At 39.0% G+C, this 22,492-nt stretch overlaps 1 protein-coding gene across 8 annotated transcripts in view; it reads right to left on the bottom strand.

Annotated features, from left to right (window-relative positions):
- The window catches only part of FAM13B (family with sequence similarity 13 member B), an 87,296-nt gene that overhangs the window by 21,849 nt on the left and 42,955 nt on the right, over window positions 1-22,492 (bottom strand). For 6 of the 8 annotated variants that reach the window (XM_082834966.1, XM_082834967.1, XM_082834962.1 and 3 more), the window contains 2 exons: window positions 19,013-19,168; window positions 17,122-17,254 (listed from right to left, as the gene is read on the bottom strand). In XM_082834966.1, coding sequence (XP_082691092.1) covers window positions 17,122-17,254; window positions 19,013-19,168 — 289 coding nt within the window. Of the gene's footprint in view, window positions 1-17,121; window positions 17,255-19,012; window positions 19,169-20,122; window positions 20,165-22,492 lie in introns of all 8 variants that reach the window. The other 2 variants (XM_082834968.1, XM_082834969.1) reach the window with 1 other exon arrangement.

The following is a 22,492-nucleotide window of genomic DNA, read 5'->3' as shown; positions in this document are numbered from 1 at the left end:
TGGAATTCACTGCTGCGGAACAGAATAAAGAAAACAGAATGAAAAGAAATGAAGACAGCCTAAGAGAACTCTGGGACAACATTAAATGCAACAACATTCACATTATAGGGGTCCCAGAAAGAGAAGAGAGAGAGAAAGGACCCGGAAAATATTTGAAGAGATTATAGTTGAAAACTTCCCTAACATGGGAAAGGAAATAGCCACCCAAGTCCAGGAAGCGCAGAGAGTCCCACACAGGATAAACCCAAGGAGAAACATGCCGAGACACATAGTAATCAAATTGGCAAAAATCAAAGACAAAGAAAAATTATTGAAAGCAGCAAGGGAAAAACGACAAATAACATACAAGGGAACACCCATAAGGTTAACAGCTGATTTCTCAGCAGGAACTCTACAAGCGAGAAGGAAGTTGCATGATATACTTAAAGTGATGAAAGGGAAGAACCTACAACCAAGATTACTCTACCGGGCAAGGATCTCATTCAGATTCGATGGGGAAATCAAAAGCTTTACAGACAAGCAAAAGTTAAGAGAATTCAGCACCACCAAACCGGCTCTACAACAAATGCTAAAGGAACTTCTCTAAGTGGGAAACACAAGAGAAGAAAAGGACCTACAGAAACAAACCCAAAGCAATTAAGAAAATGGTCATAGGAACATACATATCGATAATTATGTTAAATGTGAATGGATTAAATGCTCCAACGAAAACAGGCTTGCTGAATGGATACGAAAACAAGATCTATATATATGCTGTCTACAAGAGACCCACTTCAGACCTAGGGACACATACAGACTGAAAGTGAGGGGATGGAAAAAGATATTCCATGAAAATGGAAATGAAAAGAAAGCTGGAGTAGCAATACACATATCAGATAAAATAGACTTTAAAATAAAGAATGTTACAAGAGACAAGGAAGGACACTACATAATCATCAAGGGATTAATCCAAGAAGAAGATATAACAATTATAAATATATATGCACCCAACATAGGAACACCTCAACACATAAGGCAACTGCTGACAGCTATATAACAGGAAATCAACAGTAACACAATAATAGTGGGGGACTTTAACACCTCACTTACACCAATGGACAGATCATCCAAAATGAAAATAAATAAGGAAACAGAAGCTTTAAATGACACAATAGACCAGATAGATTTAATTGATATTTATAGGACATTCCATCCAAAAACGGCAGACTACACTTTCTTCTCAAGTGCGCACGGAACGTTCTCCAGGATAGATCACATCTTGGGTCACAAATCAAGCCTCAGTAAATTTAAGAAAATTGAAATCACATCAAGCATCTTTTCTGACTATGAGATCAGAAATGAATTACAGGGAAAAAAAACGTAAAAAACACAAACACATGAAGGCTAAACAATACGTTACTAAACAACCAAGAGATTACTGAAGAAATCAAAGAGGAAATCAAAAAATACCTAGAGACAAATGAGAATGAAAACACGACAATCCAAAACCTATGGGATGCAGCAAAAGCAGTTCTAAGAGGGAAGTTTATAGCTATACAAGCCTACCTCAAGAAACAAGAAAAATCTCAAATAAATAATCTAACCTTATACCTAAAGGAAATAGAGAAAGAAGAACAAACAAAACCCAAAGTTAGCAGAAGGAAAGAAATCATAAATATCAGTGCAGAAATAAATGAAACAGAAACAAAGAAAACAATAGCAAACATCAATAAAACTAAAAGCTGGTTCTTTGAGAAGATAAATAAAATTTGTAAACCATTAGCCAGACTCATCAAGAAAAAGAGGGAGGGGTTTCCCTGGTGGCGCAGTGGTTGAGTCCGCCTGCCGATGCAGGGAACATGGCTTCGTGCCCCGGTCCGGGAAGATCCCACATGTCGCAGAGCGGCTAGACCCGTGAGCCATGGCCGCTAAGCCTGCATGTCCGGAGCCTGTGCTCCGCAACGGGAGAGGCCACAACAGTGAGAGGCCCGCGTACCGCAAAAAAAAAGAGGGAGAGGACTCAAATCAATAAAGTTAGAAATGAAAAAGGAGAAGTTACAACAGACACCACAGAAATACAAAGTATCCTAAGAGACTACTACAAGCAACTCCATGCCAATAAAAGAGACAACTTGGAAGAAATGGACAAATTCTTAGATAGGTATAACCTTCCACGAGTGAACCAGGAAGAAAGAGAAAATATGAACACACCAATCACAAGCAATGAAATTGAAACTGTGATTGAAGATCTTCCAGCAAGGGCTTCCCTGGTGGCGCAGTGGTTGAGAGTCCGCCTGCCGATGCAGGGGACACGGGTTCGTGCCCCAGTCTGAGAAGATGCCACATGCCGCGGAGCGGCTAGGCCTGTGAGCCATGGCCGCTGAGCCTGCGAATCCGGAGCCTGTGCTCCGCAAGGGGAGAGGCCACAACAGTGAGAGGCCCACGTACTGCAAATAAATAAATAAATAAATAAATAAATGCTGGAGATGGTGTGGAGAAGAGGGAACCCTCTTGTACTGTTGGTGGGAATGTAAATACAGCCACTATGGAGAACAGCATGGAGGTTCCTTAAAAAACTAAAAATAGAACTACCATATGACCCAGCAATCCCACTACTGGGCATATATCCTGAGAAAACCATAATTCAAAAACACACATGTACCCAAATGTTCACTGCAGCACTATTTACAATAGCCAGGACGTGGAGGCAACTTAAATGTCCAACAACAGATGAATGCATAAAGAAGATGTGGTACATATATACAATGGAATATTACTCAGCCATAAAAAGGAATGAAATTGGGTCATTTGTAGAGATGTGGATGGACATAGAGTCTGTCATACAGAGTGAATTAAGTTAGAAAGAGAAAAACAAATATCGTATATTAACACATATATGTGGAATCTAGAGAAATGGTACAGATGAACCTATTGCAGGGCAGGAATAGAGATGCAAACGTAGAGAACAGACTTGTGGTGTGGACACAGGGAGGGAATTGGGAGATTAGGATTGACATATATACACTACCATGTATAAAATAGATAACTAGTGGGAACCTGCTGTATAGCTCAGTGCTCTGTCATGACCTAAATGGGGGGATGGGGGTGGAGAGGTGGGAGGGAGGTCCAAAGTGAAGGAATATAAGTATACATATAGCTGATTCACTTCATTGTACAGCAGAAACTAACACAACATTGTAAAGCAACTATACTCCAATAAAAAGAAAAAATATATAGATGCAAAAATCCTCAACTAAATATTAGCTAATCAGGGCTTCCCTGGTGGCGCAGTGGTTGAGAGTCCGCCTGCCAATGCAGGAGACACGGGTTCGTGCTCCGGTCCGGGAAGATCCCACGTGCCGCGGAGCGGCTGGGCCCGTGAGCCATGGCCGCTGAGCCTGCACGTCCGGAGCCTGTGCTCCGCAACGGGAGAGGCCACAACAGTGAGAGGCCCGCGTACCGCAAAAAAAAAAAAAAAAAAGAAATAAATATTAGCTAATCAAGCACCTAAAAAACTACTAAAAGAACTATACACAACAACCAAGTAGGATCTATCCCAGGTATGTAAGGCTGGTTCAGCATTTGAAAATCATATAATGTAAGCTATCATCAATAGGCTGAAAAAGAAAAATCACATGATCTTATCAAGAAATGCAGAAAAAGCATGTGACAAAATCTAACACTCACTCATGATAAAAACTCTTAGTAAACTAGGAACAGAGGGGACTTTTTCAACTTGATAATGACTGTCTACAAAAAAGCTACACCTAACATCATACTTATTGGTGAGAAACTCTATAAACTTTCTGAGTTCAGGTACAAGGCAAGGATGTCCCCTCTCACCCATCCCTTTCAACACTGTATTAGAAGTCCTTGCTAATACAGTAAGGCAAGAGAAGGGAAAAAAGGCTAGCAGATTGGGAAGGCAGACATAAAACTATCTTTGTTCACATATGACATGATTGTCTATGTAATGTAGAAAATCTGAAAGCATTAACAAAAACAATCTCCTGGAACTAATAAGTGATTATTAGGTCGCAGGATACAAGGTTAATAAACAAGAGTCAATTGCTTTTCTATACACCAACTGCATTCTGAAATTAAAATACAATACCATTTACATTAGCACCCAAAAAAGTGAAATATTTGGGTATAACATTTATATGAGGGGGACTTCCCTGGTGGTACAGTGGTTAAGAATCCACCTGCCAATGCAGGGGACACAGGTTCAAGCCCTGGTCCAGGAAGATCTCACATGCCGCAGAGCAACTAAGCCCATGCACCGCAGCTACTCAGCCTGCGCTCCAGAGCCCGTGAGCCACAACTACTGAGCCCATGCACCACAACTACTGAAGCCCACGCACCCTAGAGCCTGAGCACTGCAACTACTGAGCCCACACGCCACAACTACTGAAGCCCGAGCACTCTAGGGCCGACGTGCCACAACTACTGAGCCTGCGCTCTGCAACCACTGAAGCCCATGCACCTAGAGCCTGTGCTCTGCAACAAGAGAAGCCACCGCAACGAGCAGCCCACGCACCACAACAAAGAGTAGCGCTTGCTCGCTGCAACTAGAGAAAGCCCGCACACAGCAACAAAGACCCAAAGCAGCCAAAAAAATTTTAATTAATTAATTTTTTAAAAAACATCTATATGAGAAAAACTACAGAACTCTGAGGCACCAAATCAAAGAAGAACTAAATAAATAGAGATATCCCATTTTCATGGATTGAACACTCAATATTGTCGAGATGTCAGTTCCTCCCAATTTGATGTACAGATTCAATGCAATCCCAATCAAAATCCCAGCAAGTTGTTTATGGATATTAACAAACTGCTTCTAATCTTTATGGGGGGAGGTAAAAGACCTAGAACAGCCAACACAATACTGAAGGAGAAGTACAAAGTTGGAGGACTGATACTACCTGACTTCAAGACTTATTATAAAGGAATAGTAGTCAAGACAGTGTGGTACTGATGAAAGAATAGACAAAGAGATCAATGGAACAGAATAGAGGTTCCAGAAATAGACCCCCATAAGTACAGCCAACTGATCTTTGACCAAAAAGCAAAGGCAATATAATGGAGCAATGATAGTCTCTTCAACAAACGGAATTGGAACAAATGGACACCCACATGCAGAAAAATGGATCTAGGCAGAGATCTTACACCCTTCACAAAAATTAATTCAAAATGGATCATAGACCTAAATGTAAAACACAAACTATAAAACTCCTAGAATATAACACAGGAGAAAACCTAGATGACCTTGGGAATGGTGATGCCTTTTTAGATACACCTCCAAAAACACAATCCATAAAACAAGTAACTGATAAGCTGGACTTCATTAAAATTAAAATCTTCTGCTCTGCAAAATCTGATATCAAGAGAATTAGAAGACAAGCCACAGACTGGAAGAAAATACTTGCAAAAGACACACCTGATAAAGGACTGTTATACAAAAAAGCAAAGGACTCTTAAAACTCAATAATAAGAAACAACCCTTGAGACACAGATGTAGAGAATAAACATATGGACACCAAGGGGGGAAAGCGGTGGGTGGTGGGGGGAGGTGGGGGGGTGGGATGAATTGAGAGATTGGGATTGACATATATACACTAATATGTATAAAATGGATGACTAGTAAGAACCTGCTGTATAAAAAAATAAATAAAATAAAATTCAAGAATTCAAAAAAAAAAGAAACAACCCAATTGAAAACTGGGCCAAAGACCTTAAAATACTTCTCAACCAGGGAACTCCCTGGCGGTCCAGAGGTTAGGACTTGGCACTTTCACTGCAGGGGCCGGGGTTCGATCCCTGGTTGGGGAACTAAGATTCCGCAAGCGGCAAGGCACAGCCAAAAGAAAGAAAGAATTAAAACTCAATAACAAGAATACAAAACCCAATTAAAAAAAAAAGAAAAAAAAAAGACTTCTCACCAAAGAAGATACACTTCTTTATACAGGAGATGGCAAAGAAGCATATGAAAAGATGCCCCCACATCATATGTCATCAGGGAAATGCAAATTAAAACAATGAGATACAACTACCTACCTATCAGAATGGCCAAAATCTGGAACACTGACAACACCAAATGCTGGTGAGGTTAGAGAGCATTAGGTACGCTAATACAATGCTGGTATGAATGCAAATTGGTACAGCCATTTCAGAAGACAGTTGGCAGTTTCTTACAAAATTCATACTGTATGATCCATCAATTGCGCTCCTTGGTATTTACCCAAAGTAGTGAAAAACTTAAGTCTACATAAAAACCTGCACACAGATGTTTATACCAGCATTATTCATAATTGCCAAAACTTGGAAGCAACCAAGACGTCCTTCAGTAGGTAAATGGAGAAATAAACTGTGGTACATACAGACAATGGAATACTGTTCAGCACTAAAAAGAAATGATCTATCAAGCCACAAAAAACATACAGAGGAACCTTAAATGCACATAACTAAGTAAAAGAAGACAATCTGGAGCTACATACTATGTGATTCCAACTATATGACATTCTGGAAAAGGCAAAACTATAAAGACAATAGAAAGGTCAGTGGTTGCTGGTGGGATGGGGTATAAACAGGCAGAGCACAGTTAAAAAACCCAGTATATTATATATTTTTCCAAACCCATGAAATGGACAACACCAAGAATGAACCCTAAGGTAAACTAGACTTTGAGTGATTATGGTATGTCAGTGTAAGTTCACTCGTGGTAAGAAATGTACCATTCTGGTGAGTGATGTTGATAATGCGGGAGGCTACGCATATGTGGGGGCAGGGGACATATGGGAAATCTCTGTACCTCCCTCTCAATTTTGTTTGTAAACCTAAAACACCTCTAAAAATAGTCTCTTAAAAAAGAAAAAGAATTCCTGCTTTCTTAAAGTAACTAATACACCAACTTCATTCAGCAAATCTACTGAGTTGCCTACTATCTGCCAGGTGACATTTATTTGTTTGGTCATATATTCCACAAATACTTAATGAATACATACTATGTGTTCTAGATAATGGGGATGTAATAATAAACAAAACAGATGAAGATCTCAGCCCTCATGAAGTTTACAGTCTAATGATGGGAAACAAACTAACAATAGATATGTGCAATGGTGACAGAACTATTAAGGGGTAAGAGAGGTAGACAGTGAAGGACAAAAAGTTTAGAGACTGGATAGAGGCAGGTCAGTGAGAGGGCCTGTTAATACATACATACAGAGTAATGAGGTTTGGCCTGAGAAGGTAAAATTGAGGAAAAATCTGCGGGATTAGACGAGGAAGCAAGCCATAGGGATATCTAGGCAAACAGCAATCCAGACAGCACCTTAAGACTGAACTGTCTCAGTCCATGTTTCCCTACTGCCTATTGCTATATTTTTATACCTAGATGGCACTGGAAGGTTCTGGGATGAGAACTGACATTACATAATTTTCATTTTAAAAGGATCGCTCTAGCTGCTGCTAAGAACAAACCATAGGGCGGAAAAGATAAGATCAGTTAGGAGGCTGTATTAATCTAAGTGAAATGATTGGACCTGTGTGGTGGCAACGGAAACATTAAAAATGGTCAGATTCTATACAAACTTCGAAGGTACAATCAATAGGTCTTTGTAACGGACTAGATGTGCAGTAAAAGAAATCAAGGACGACCCAAGGCTTTTGGCCTATGCATGTGGAAGGAAAAACTGCCGTTTACTGAGATTTTAAAGACAAAAGGAAGAACACATGTGTCAACAAGATTACAAGTACAGTTTGGTGCATGTTAAGATGGATATAAAATGTTTATATGATGTTTATGAGATATTAAGATGTTTATAAGATATTCAATGTTGGGTACAACAGCTGGGTATAGGAATCTATAAAGTTCAAGAGAGAGATCTGGACTAGAGCTAGAAACCTGGGAGCCTTTAGCATAGTTGTAATCACATAGCCAGTCTTTTCAGATTGGCTTCTTTTACTTAGTAATGTGCATTTAAGGTTCCCCCACGTTTTTTTTGTGGCTTGATAGCTCATTTCCTTTTAGTGCTGAACAGTATTCCATTGTCTGTATGGTATTTAAAACCATTAGACTAAATGAGATTACCAAGCGAGTGAATGAAATAGTGACCTGAGAACTGGGCCCTGGGCCATACTAAATTTGAGAACATGAAAAGCAATCAGCAAAGGGATAGAGCAGCCAGTCAAGGAGAAAAAAAAACCCAGAGGAGTGCGATATCCTAAGAGCCAAGTGAAGAAAATGTATCCAGGTAGTAGGCATAATTAATTGAATCAAATTGTGCTCTTAGGTCAAGTAAAATGTGCAAAAGACATAATTAGTGATTTGCAAGAACAGTTTCAGAGGAATGTTAAGGGTAAAGGTTGCCTGGAGGGGATTCAAGCCAGAATGTGAGAAGAGAAATTAAACAGACACAGACAATTCATTCAAGTAATTTTATTATAAAGGAAAGCAGAAAAATGATGGTGTGGCTAGAGTGGGAAGAAGGGTCAAGAGAGGGTTTTTTCCTAAACATGGGAAAAGTAACAGCCAAAATATTCTACACTGATGGGAATGATCCAGTAGACAGGCAGAAACCGATAAACCAGGAAAGAGCAAAGAGACAACAACAGAAGCAATAACCAAGAATAGATGAAAAGAGATTAATCGAATACACCAGTGGAAGTAAGAATATTAATACACAAGTAAAATACAAGTCCAGTAAAAGTAACAACAGCAGCTTAACTTCTGTAAAATGTTTTCCAGCTTATAAAATAACTTTATACTTTTACTTCTTTGGATATTTATAACAATCCTCTAACAGAGTTATTACCTCCCACTTATATAAAGAAAAGCAAAGAACAACTCAGAGAAGTTAGGTAACTTGGTCAAAGTCACACTGCTATTAACAGGCAAAGCCAGAATACAAATCTCTATAAATTCCTTATTACAGGTATGTTAGCTTATGATTTAGAATGAAAACATGCTGAAGAAAATTTCCTCATTCATTAAGTATATTATCTTAAAAAGTGTTAACAAGGGACTTCCCTGGTGGTCCAATGGCTAAGACTCCATGCTCCCAATGCAAGGAGCCCGAGTTCGATCCCTGGTCAGGGAACTAGATCCCACATGTCGCAACTAAGAGCTCACATGCTGCAACTAAAGATCCCGCATGCCACAATGAAATCCCGTGTGCCACAATTAAGACCTGGCATAGCCAAATAAATAAATATTTTTTAAAAATAAAAAAATAAGAATAAAAAGTGTTAACAAAACTAAACTTTGAAACATGTCTTAGAAAAAGGTTGTTTTGTACATTTATTGAAATTATTTTAAAAACAACGTTACCACTAAAAATTGTGACAGTGAAAATTTACTTTTTAAATGATGTTCATGGGTTTTCCATAATTATGAAAAGATCTCATGTTCTTCAGGAAAAAATCTGGGACATACAGGGCTTTTAAAAAGAACAGGATCTAGGGCTTCCCTGGTGGCGCAGTGGTTGAGAGTCCGCCTGCCGATGCAGGGGACACGGGTTCATGCCCCGGTCTGAGAAGATCCCACATGCTGCGGAGCGGCTGGGCCCGTGAGCCATGGCCGCTGAGCCTGCGTGTCTGGAGCCTGTGCTCCGCAACGAGAGAGGCCACAGCAGTGAGAGGCCCGCGTACCGCAAAAAAAAAGGAACAGGATCTAGGGGAAGATGGCGGAAGGGTAAGACGGGGAGATCACCTTTCTCCCTGCAGATACATCAGAAATACATCTACACGTGGAACAACTCCTACAGAACACCTACTAAACGCTGGCAGAAGACCTCAGACCTCCCAAAAGGCAAGAAGCTCCCCATGTACCTGGGTAGGGCAAAAGAAAAAACAGAGACAAAAGAATAGGGACAGGACCTGCACCACTGGGAGGGAGCCGTGAAGGAGGAAAGGTTTCCACACACTAGAAGCCCTTTCGCGGGCGGAGACTGTGGGTGGCGGAGGGGGGCAGCTTTGGAGCCGCGGAGGAGAGCGCAGCAACAGGGGTGCACAGGGCAAAGCGGAGAGATTTCCGCACAGAGGATCGGTGCCGACCAGCATTCACCAGCCCGAGAGGCTTGTCTGCTCACCCGCCGGGATGGGCAGGGCTGTGACCTGAGGCTCGGGCTTCAGTCGGAGCGCAGGGAGAGGACTGGGGTTGGCGGCGTGAACACAGCCTGCAGGAGGTTAGTGCACCACGGCTAGCCAGGAGGGAGTCCGGGGGGAAAAGTCTGGACCTGCCGAAGAGGCAAGAGACTTTTTCTTCCCTCTTTGTTTCCTGGTGCGCGAGGAAAGTGGATTAAGAGCGCTGCTTAAAGGAGCTCCAGAGACGGGTGCGAGCCGCGGCTAACAGCGCAGACCCCAGAGATGGTCATGAGACGCTAAGGCTGCTGCTGCCGCCACCAAGAATCCTGTGTGCGAGCACAGGTCACTCTCCACACCTCCCTTCTCGGGAGACTGTGCAGCCCGCCACTGCCAGGGTCCCGGGATCCAGGGACAACTTCCCCAGGAGAACGCACGGTGCGCCTCAGACTGGTGCAATGTCACGCTGGCCTCTGCCGCCGCAGGCTCCCCACCCCCGCACTCCATACCCCTTCCCCCCCCCCCGGCCTGAGTGAGCCGGAGCCCCCGAATCAGCAGCTCCTTTAACCCCGTCCTGTCTGAGCGAAGAACAGACACCCTCAGTCAACCTACATGCAGAGGCGGGGCCAAATCCAAAGCTGAACCCCAGGAGCTGTGCGAACAAAGAAGAGAAAGGGAAATCTCTCCCAGCAGCCTCAGGAGGAGCGGATTAAATCTCCACAATCAACTTGATGTACACTGCATCTGTGGAATACCTGAATAGACAACGAATCATCCCAAATTGAGGAGGTGGACTTACAGAGCAAGATTTATTATTTTTTCCCCTTTTCCTCTTTTTGTGAGTGTGTATGTGTATGCTTCTGTGTGAGATTTTGTCTGTATAGCTTTGCTTTCACCATTTGTCCTAGGGTTCTATCCATCCGTTTTTTTGTCTGTTTTTACTTTTTTAAAAAAATTTTTTCTTAATAATTATTTGTTTATTTTAATAACTTTATTTTATTTTACCTTACTTTATTTTCTTTTCTTTTATCCTCTTCCTTCCTTCCTCCCTCCCTCCCCCGCCTTCCTCTCTTTCTTTCTTTCTTTCTACTTTTTCTCCCTTTTATTCTGAGCCATGTGGATGAAAGGCTCTTGGTGCTGCAGCCAGGAGTCAGTGCTGTGCCTCTGACGTGGGAGACCCAACTTCAGGACACTGGTCCACAAGAGACCTCCCAGCTCCACGTAATATCAACGGCAAAAATCTCCCAGAGATCTCCATCTCAACACCAGCACCCAGCTTCACTCAACGACCAGCAAGCTACAGTGCTGGACACCCTATTTCAAACAACTAGCAAGACAGGAACACAACCCCACCCATTAGCAGAGAGAGGCTGCCTAAAATCATAATAAGGCCACAGACAACCCAAAACACACCACCAGACGTGGACCTGCCCACCAGAAAGACAAGATCAAGCCTGATCCACCAGAACATAGGCACTAGTCCCCTCCACCAGGAAGGCTACACAACCCACTGAAACAACCTTAGCCACTGGAGACAGACATCAAAAACAACAGGAACTATGAACTGCAGCCTGCAAAAAGGAAACCCCAAACACAGTAAGATAAGCAAAATGAGAAGACAGAAAAACACACAGCAGATGAAGGAGCAAGATAAAAACCCACCAGACCAAACAAATGAAGAGTAATATGCAGTCTACCTGAAAAAGAATTCAGAATAATGATAGTAAAGATGATCCAAAATCTTGGAAATAGAATAGAGAAAATGCAAGAAACATTTAACAAGGACCTAGAAGAACTAAAGAGGAAACAAGCAACGATGAACAACACAATAAAGGAAATTAAAAATACTCTAGAAGGGATCAATAGCAGAATAACTGAGGCAGAAGAATGGATAAGTGACCTGGAAGATAAAATAGTGGAAATAACTACTGCAGAGCAGAATAAAGAAAAAAGAATGAAAAGAACTGAGGACAGTCTCAGAGACCTCTGGGACAACATTAAACGCACCAACATTCGAATTATAGGGGTTCCAGAAGAAGAAGAGAAAACGAAAGGGACTGAGAAAATATTTGAAGAGATTATAGTTGAAAACTTCCCTAATATTGGAAAGGAAATAGTTAATCAAGTCCAGGAAGCACAGAGAGTCCCATACAGAATAAATCCAAGGAGAAACACACCAAGACACATATTAATCAAACTGTCAAAAATTAAATACAAAGAAAACATATTAAAAGCAGCAAGGGAAAAACAACAAATAACACACAAGGGAATCCCCATAAGGTTAACAGCTGATCTTTCAGCAGAAACTCTGCAAGCCAGAAGGGACTGGCAGGACATATTTAAAGTGATGAAAGAGAAAAACCTACAACCAAGATTACTCTACCCAGCAAGGATCCCATTCATATTTGATGGAGAAATTAAAACCTTTACAGACAGGCAAAAGCTGAGAGAGTTCAGCACCACCAAACCAGCTTCACAACAAATGCTAAAGGATCTTCTCTAGGCAAGAAACACAAGAGAAGGAAAAGACCTACAATAACAAACCCAAAACAATGAAGAAAATGGGAATAGGAACATACATATCGATAATTACCTTAAATGTAAATGGATTAAATGCTCCCACCAAAAGACACAGAATGGCTGAATGGATACAAAAACAAGACCCATATATATATGCTGTGTAGAAGAGACCCACTTCAGACCTAGAGACACATACAGACTGAAAGTGAGGGGATGGAAAGAGATATTCCATGCAAATGGAAACCAAAAGAAAGCTGGAGTAGCAATTCTCATATCAGACAAAATAGACTTTAAAATAAAGACTATTAGAAGAGACAAAGAAGGACACTACATAATGATCAAGGGATCGATCCAAGAAGATATAACAATTGTAAATCTTTCTGCACCCAACATAGGAGCACCTCAGTACATAAGGCAAATACTAACAGCCATAAAAGGGGAAATCGACAGTAACACATTCATAGTAGGGGTATTAACACCCCATTTTCACCAATGGACAGATCATCCAAAATGAAAATAAATAAGGAAACAAAAGCTTTAAATGATACATTAAACAAGACGGACTTAATTGATATTTATAGGACATTCCAACCAAAAATAACAGAATACACATTTTTCTCAAGTTCTCATGGAATATTCTCCAGGATAGATCATATCTTGGGTCACAAATCAAGCCTTGGCATATTAACAAAATTGAAATTGTATCAAGTATCTTTTCCGACCACAACGCTATGAGACTAGATATCAATTACAGGAAAAGATCTGTAAAAAATACAAACACATGGAGGCTAAACAATACACTACTTAATAACGAAGTGATCACTGAAGAAATCAAAGGGGAAATAAAAAAAAATCTAGAAACAAATGACAATGGAGACACGACGACCCAAAACCTATGGGATGAAGCAAAAGCAGTTCTAAGAGGGAAGTTTATAGCAATACAAGTCCATCTTAAGAAACAGGAAACATCTCGAATAAACAACCTAACCTTGCACCTAAAGCAATTAGAGAAAGAAGAACCAAAAAACCCCAAAGTTAGCAGAAGGAAAGAAATCATAAAAATCAGATCAGAAATATATGAAAAAGAAATAAGGAAACGATAGCAAAGATCAATAACACTAAAAGCTGGTTCTTTGAGAAGATAAACAAAATAGATAAACCATTAGCCACACTCATCAAGAAAAAAAGGGAGAAGACTCACATCAATAGAATTAGAAATGAAAAAGGAGAAGTAACAACTGACACTGCAGAAATACAAAAGATCATGAGAGATTACTACAAGCAGCTCTATGCCAATAAAATGGACAACCTGGAAGAAATGGACAAATTCTTAGAAAGGCACAACCTGCCAAGACTGAATCAGGAAGAAGTAGAAAATATGAACAGACCAATCACAAGCACTGAAATTGAAACTGTGATTAAAAAATCTTCCAACAAACAAAAGCCCAGGACCAGATGGCTTCACAGGCGAATTCTATCAAACATTTAGAGAAGAGCTAACACCTACCCTTCTCAAACTCTTCCAAAGTATAGCAGAGAGAGAAACACTCCCAAACTCATTCTACGAGGCCACCGTCACCCTGATACGAAAACCAGATAAGGATGTCACATAGAAGGAAAACTACAAGCCAATATCACTGATGAACATAGATGCAAAACTCCTCAACAAAATACTAGCCAACAGAATCCAACAGCACATTAAAAGGATCATACACCATGATCAAGTGGGGTTTATTCCAGGAATGCAAGGATTCTTCAATATACATAAATCAATCAATGTGGTACACCATATTAACAAATCGAAGGAGAAAAACCATATGGTCATCTCAATAGATGCAGAGAAAGCTTTCGACAAAATTCAACACCCATTTATGATAAAAACCCTCCAGAAAGTAGGCATAGAGGGAACTTTCCTCAACATAATAAAGGCCATATATGACAAACCCACAGCCAACATTGTCCTCAATGGTGAAAAACTGAAAGCATTTCCACTAAGATCAGGAACAAGACAAGGTTGCCCATTCTCACCACTCTTATTCAACATAGTTTTGGAAGTTTTAGCCACAGCAATCAGAGAAGAAAAGGAAATAAAAGGAATCCAAATCGGAAAAGAAGAAGTAAAGTGGTCACTGTTTGTAGATGACATGATACTATACATAGAGGATCCTAAAGATGCTACCAGAAAACTACTAGAGCTAATCAATGAATTTGGTAAAGTAGCAGGATACAAAATTAATGCACAGAAATCTCTGGCATTCCTATACACTAATGATGAAAAATCTGAAAGTGAAGTCATGAAAACACTCCCATTTACCATTGCAACAAAAAGAATAAAATATCTAGGAATAATCCTACCTAAGGAGACAAAAGACCTGTATGCAGAAAATTATAAGACACTGATGAAAGAAATTAAAGATGATACAAATAGATGGAGAGATATACCATGTTCTTGGACTGGAAGAATTAACATTGTGAAAATGACTCTACCACCCAAAGCACTCTACAGATTCAATGCAATCCCTATCAAAATACCAATGGCATTTTTCACAGAAGTAGAACAAAAAATTTCACAATTTATATGGAAACACAAAAGACCCTGAATAGCCAAAGCCATCTTGAGAACGAAAAACGGAGCTGGAGGAATCAGGCTACCTGACTTCAGACTATACTACAAAGCTACAGTAATCAAGACAGTATGGTACTGGCACAAAAACAGAAATACAGATCAATGGAACAGGATAGAAAGCCCAGAGATAAACCCACACACATATGGTCACCTTATATTTGATAAAGGAGGCAGGAATGTACAGTGGAGAAAAGACAGCCTGTTCAAAAAGTGGTGCTGGGAAAACTGGACAGGTACATGTAAAAATATGAGATTAGATCACTCCTTAACACCATACACAAAAATAAGCTCAAAATGGATTAAAGACCTAAACGTAAGGCCAGAAACTATCAAACTCTTAGAGGAAAACATAGGCAGAACACTCTATGATATAAATCACAGCAAGATCCTTTTTGACCCACCTCCTAGAGAAATGGAAATAAAAATAAACAAATGGGACCTCATGAAACTTCAAAGCTTTTGCACAGCAAGGAAACCATAAACAAGACCAAAAGACAACCCTCAGAATGGGAGAAAATATTTGCAAGTGAAGCTACTGACAAAGGATTAATCTCCAAAATTTACAAGCAGCTCATGCAGCTCAATAACAAAAAAACAAACAACCCAATCCAAAACTGGGCAGAAGACCTAAATAGACATTTCGCCAAAGAAGTTATACAGACTGTCAACAAACACATGAAAGAATGCTCAACATCATTAATCATTAGAGAAATTCAAGTTAAAACTACAATGAGATATCATCTCATACCAGTCAGAATGGCCATCATCAAAAAATCTAGAAACAATAAATGCTGGAGAGGGTGTGGAGAAAAGGGAACACTCTAGCACTGCTGGTGGGATTGTGAATTGGTACAGCCACTATGGAGAACAGTATGGAGGTTCTGTTAAAAACTACAAATAGAACTACCATATGACCCAGCAATCCCACTACTGGGCATATACCCTGAGAAAACCATAATTCAAAAATATTCATGTACCAAAATGTTCATTGCAGCTCTATTTACAATAGCCAGGAGATGGAAACAACCTACAGGAGATGGAAACAACCTAAGTGTCCATCATCGGATGAATGGATAAAGAAGATGTGGCACATATATACAATGGAATATTACTCAGCCATAAAAAGAAACGAAATTGAGCTATTTGTAGTGAGGTGGATGGACCTAGAGTCTGTCATAGAGAGTGAAGTAAGTCAGAAAGAGAAAGACAAATACCGTATGCTAACACATATATATGGAATTTAAGAAAAAAAAAATGTCATGAAGAACCTAGGGGTAAGACAGGAATAAAGACACCGATGTACTAGGGAATGGACTTGAGGATATGGGGAGGGGGAAGGGTAAGCTGTGACAAAGCGAGAGAGTGGCATGGACATATATACACTACCAAACGTAAAACAGATAGCTAGTGGGAAACAGCCGCATAGCACAGGGAGATCAGCTCGGTGCTTTGTGACCACCTAGAGGGGTGGGATAGGGAGGATGGGAGGGAGGGAGACGCAAGAGCGAAGAGATATGGGAACATATGTATATGTATAACTGATTCATTTTGTCATAAAGCAGAAACTAACACACCATTGTAAAGCAATTATACTCCAATAAAGATGTAAAAAAAAAATTAATAAAAAGAACAAAATTCGTCCATAATACCACCAAGCACCTTAGCTGACAAGGTAATTTGTTTCCTTCCAGAAAAGTATTTTAAAATAAGGTGTTTTATATTTACTTCTCTACTCAATGATGGTTCCTGACCTCTACTGAGAGTACGTATGTTCCTGGGACTTATAATCAAGGCAAACATGTGTAACAGCAAAGATACTGAACTATGGCTTCTGGTATCAAAGGAACACATGAAGCAATCAGAATTGTAATCTAGTACACCTAACACAGATATTTTTAAGTCTTAGCATTTCTTACCTGGTTATTTTCTTCATCCTCAAATACAAAATCTTGCTGCATAACTTCATTGTCTAAATTAGTGCTAGCCACAGGTTCTGAACAGTCTCTGTTACATTCACTGGCATTAGTAATACCATCAGCAATATCAACCCTAGTAATGAAGATTAAAAAGTCAGATCAGGCCACATGTTGAATATGTAATGCTTTAAAATAAATAAATAAAAGTAACAATCTGAAACTTTTCCTTGTCAAAGAAAATTTGTCTTTTTCATAAAGAACCACAGTTTCTTTATCTTGCCAAGTTAGATTATTAAGTGTACAAAGTTTATTTTTGTCTCTCCATGGGATGTTGTGAGGAACCTACCTGGTTTGCTATCCACTTTGAATATTTTCAAAAGCAAATAAATGGTTTTAAAAATAATTTATGTGCCAAAATAATGATTTCCCTTATAAATGCATACTCTAAATCATAATAATGACCTGTTTACTGATTAAAATACAAGTCTAGCACTAGGTACCAGAGTGTCCAACACCTTATCAAGTACAACAGGAATAGCTTCCTACTGCATATTTTTTCATCTTATATAATTTAGAATATGCACAACACTGCAGGTTTTTGTTTACAAAGATGATACCACTATTAATGAGAATATGAGTTATTTCCATAATACTGTCTGAGTATGGGCATAGGTTTTCAGGATCTCTAGCTAACTTAAGGGCAAACTCCAAGAAATCTGCTTATATTATATCCTTTGAAACATTTTCCTACTATTTCCAACTTTTAGATACTGCTTCTTTCCTTCATATTCAACTCAAATACTCCCTAGATCCACTTGTATAGTTCAAATCATGCCTTCAAAGCACATAAATCGGGGCCATCATATCGAGCTGCACAGGCTGGTGATGCCATCTATGCAGACTACATGGCACACCTACAGTTGTACAATACGGTATTCCACAAACATATTCCAAGCATTGGTTTTTATATCCATTAATTTTTCAGTTTCATTTCATACTATTTGATAGCTAGTCTAGTATACTTGACACATTTGGCCTTTTAAAAATCTAATTCTTAACAACAAAAACAGAATTCTACCCAGTCATCAATTTTTTTTGCCTTCCTATGAATTCTCCAAATTTGGGTACATCTTTCTTAAGATCATGATCGATGCTGCTCTGTAGATCTGTCCCCAGAACAAAAACTGATCAACGCAAACTATGAAATCATTGCACTGTGGTCTCAGAGAAAGGAACCTATATATCCTAAAGTGCAGGGCTGAGGTAACAGGAAAGGAGATGAAGCTTTTTGTCATTTAAAGGTAACAAGTCAGATGAAAAGTGGAGTAACATCACACATCACACAGTGCATAGAGTACTTTTAACTTACACAAATTCAATTATTAACAGCTAACCTAAAGCAAAGGCATGTAGGGAGGGCAAAGGCTGGAGGTAGGTGATAAGTTAAATAGCAAAGGATGATTCCATCTACCATTTCACTCAATGACCATGTGCACTAGGAGTGATGTCAATCTGCTGTCCCTGTACCTATCTGTCTAGATAACTGCATGTCATGGTGTGACCATTTGGAGAACAGACTATAGTTCTACTTTTTTTAAAGTTATTTTTCATATAACATGGATCCTAAAAGTAAGCTTGCTACTTCATCTGGTGTTCACAGGCTGTGTTGGACTTAATGCCTACTACCTTAATGGAAGACTTATGAGATTTTCAATGTTAAGAAGTATACACAATTTATATGCAAGTATATACAAAGTCACTTTTCACACTGACTTTCAGAAATGCTCAAGTAAGATGACACCCATCATTTAAGAAAAAATACAGTTTTTTAAAAGAAAAAACAATTTTATAACTCAATAAATAACAGTAAAATGTTTTAAAAGTTTCTTACTGGTTATTAGATCCTTCCCCATCACAATTAACACTTCCTGCTTCATTATTACACACCAGACTTTGCTGTTGTAAATTCTTAAGATCATGATCTATGCTGCTCTGCAGATCAAAAAGGTGCTGTTCCACAGCTGCTCTAATTGTTCTTTCTAAAATGCTATAAAACAGAACACATTTTAGTGAGAAGCAGTCACCCTAACTAGTTATTTGGTCACATAAACACAAACTTTAAAATGTACAACCAGTTAAAAAAAAAATTTATAAGGGTATATAAATGAACAGGCTAGAGGGGAAAAAGAAATAGGAAAACATAATATTGGCTTAAATTTTTAAATGAAATTTGCCCAAATAAGATATACAAATCAATCATAATGTCACTATTACTACTGAGGCATGAATGATCACTTGGCCCAGTAATTCACTCCTCACCTCAATACATATAAAGCCATTTAAAAAGACTTCAGGGAATTCCCTGGCAGTCCAGTGATTAGGACTCCGCGCTTCCACTGCAAGGAGCACGGGTTCGATCCCTGGTCAGGGAACTAGGATCCCGCATGTTGTGTGCCACGGCATGCATGCATGCATGCATACATACATACATAAATAAAGCAGCCATTAAAAAAAAATACTTCATAAAAAAGCTCTTTTGACATTTTCAATCATTTCAGAAGATCAAAAAAAATCAACTGAGGGGCTTCCCTGGTGGCACAGTGGTTGAGAGTCTGCCTGCCGATGCAGGGCACACGGGTTCGTGCCCCGGTCCGGGAAGATCCCACATGCCGCGGAGCGGCTGGGCCCATGAGCCATGGCCGCTGAGCCTGCGCGTCTGGAGCCTGTGCTCCACAACGGGAGAGGCCACAACAGTGAGAGGCCCGCGTACCACAAAAAAAAAAAAAAATCAAGTGAAAAAAAGTTCATCTTTATTCTGTATGTGAGTGTAATTCATTCCTTCTTCATTTGTTCTGACTGAAGTACATAAAATACTGGTTTCACTGCCTTATGTATAATCCTTCCTCTAAAGTAAGTACAATAAATACATGATTTTAATTTCTACAGTTTAGTAATATTTTTTTTTAATTTTTAAATTGTCTTCTGTAAGTATACTACTTACTCCACAGAGGCTGGTAAGATGCTGATAGGAGATATATGGGCACTGTAATCAAAGAAATAAATCAGCTATAAAATTTTCAATACTAAATGACTATAAAATGTGGTGAAAACTGCCACATTTACACTACCCTTGATACACCCAGGAGAACATGCACTAAGTTTATTATTCTAATTTTCTAAAGAAATTATTTTTCACATAAGAAGACCCTTAAAATACATACTCTGTGTGTGTGTGTGTGTGTGTGTGTGTGTGTGTGTGTGTGTGTGTAGGGGAGAGGGGGCCGCAACTACTTCATCTGGCACTTACCTGGAAGGAACACTGACCTATTCCAAGCCTGAAGGGAAAAAAACTGACTACTGGGCCAAACAAAAGTACCCATCTAGGATAGTATGGAGGCCTCAATGTTGGCCCTGTACTCCTTGCCAGAAGTAATAGCACATGCTCCTACTCAGAGGATATTCTCAGGCTACAAAAGTAAAAGGCAAAATAGAAACTAAAATTCAGGCCACATCATTCATTGCACTGGTAACAGACTTTCCCTAGCAAATTTTGTACCACAATATCTACTGATACTTATAAAAACAGACAAATAGACTCGTTTTTACCACAGTTATCGAAAGTACAACTCAAAACCCACAAAATGTATACTAAAATGTTTACAATTAAAGTGTTGGTGAGGATATGAAGCAAATAGAACATTCACATAATGCTGGTGGGAATGTAAATGTTCCAACCACTTTGAAAGCCAGTTTGGCAGTTTTCTTATAAAACCTACCAAGTGACCCAGCAATTGTACTCCTGGGTATTTACACAAGAGAAATGAAAGTTTAAGTCCATAGGAAGACTTCCACAAGCATAGCAGCTTTATTCATAATAGCCAAAAACGGCAATCAACCCCAACAGGTGAATGGATAAACAAAGTGTGGAATATCCCTATGGATATCCCATGGAATATACTTAGCATTTTTCTATAAAAGTCTTGAACAACTGATACATACAATAACATGAATCTCAAAAAACATTACACAAGCAAAAGAAGCCAGACACAGAGTACCTATTCTATGAGATTCCATTTATAAGAAATTCTAAAACAGGCAACATTCATCTATATAGTGACAGAATGCAGATCAGTAATTGCCTGGGACCAGAAACTGCGGGGGTCAGGGGGAGAATTACTGTAAAGAAGCACAAGAAGTGATGGAAACAGTCTCTATCTTGACTGCTATGGTTGTTAACAGATATATATGTATAGATGTTCATCATTCATAAAATGAATACATTTTATTGTGTGAAAAATACATCTCAGTATGATTTTCAAAGGAAAAAAATCAGTAAGAGAAAAAAACTAATCTACAATAATCGAAGTCAGATAGTGGCTACTTTTGGGGAACAGAGAGATTGGTAGCATTTGAGAAGGGACAGGAGCAGGGACCCAGGTGGGGGTTATACAAGTTGAGTTCATTTTTTGATAATTCAATGGCCTTATGATTTGTGAACTTTTCTGTATGCAAATGATTCTTCATAAGAAGAATCATTTTTAAAAAGTAAATTTAGTTTTATGAAGATCCTCTGTAAAATGTGCCAACACATACTCTAACCAACATGAGGAAGAAGGTCTATCAGGTTAATAGTCTCTGGATTGTCTGTAGGAAACCAAATGAACACCATTTACTATTCATCCAACAATCTTCAGGTCTCCCTTAAGCAAACACATCGGTAGCAAATTGCACCACTGCTTTATCAGACAACAGTAAGCCATCCTGGTTTGGCACACATAACTTCTCTAGCTTTAAAAAAAATTTTTTTTAACTGCCAATATTATACTAGTTTTCATGAATGAATTACTCTTAGCTAAATGCTTTCATGATGATACCCTCAAGGAAAGTACTTAATTTTTTTTCATATTTAAATGAAATCATTTAATAATTTTCATTTCTGAAATCAGGAAAAGCTGGGGAGAAAAATCACATATATGTGCACAAAAAACAGTGTAGCCATCAGTCTATTTCTAGCAGTTTCAGATGAGCTGAAAGTTAAATATTTAGTGACTTTTGCAGAAAAAAACAAAATACCAAAAATGATAAATGAGGCTTTCCCCAAAGGGTGTTTAAATGTCAACTAGGATATTAGATCTTTTTCTGATATTTTGCTACAATGATTTGTTGATTATATTTTTAATTTTGGTTATAGGTTGCTATTTCATTATAAAAGTTAAATCTGGTATATTTTCCTTAGTAACTTAGCAGTCTCTAAGTTTAGATAATTCGTTACCTATTTAGAAACATTCATTTTACTTTTAATACTGTTATCCACTGACAGTGCAATATGTTGAATGGTGTGAAGAAAAAATATATATCTAACATCACATTC

Source organism: Leucopleurus acutus (genome assembly GCF_964270905.1).
Source record: "Leucopleurus acutus genome assembly, chromosome: 3".
In the NCBI taxonomy this organism is placed as follows: Eukaryota; Metazoa; Chordata; class Mammalia; order Artiodactyla; family Delphinidae; genus Leucopleurus; species Leucopleurus acutus.
The sequence above is the reverse complement of the archived record's forward strand: the minus strand, read 5'-3'. Positions and strand labels throughout refer to the sequence as shown.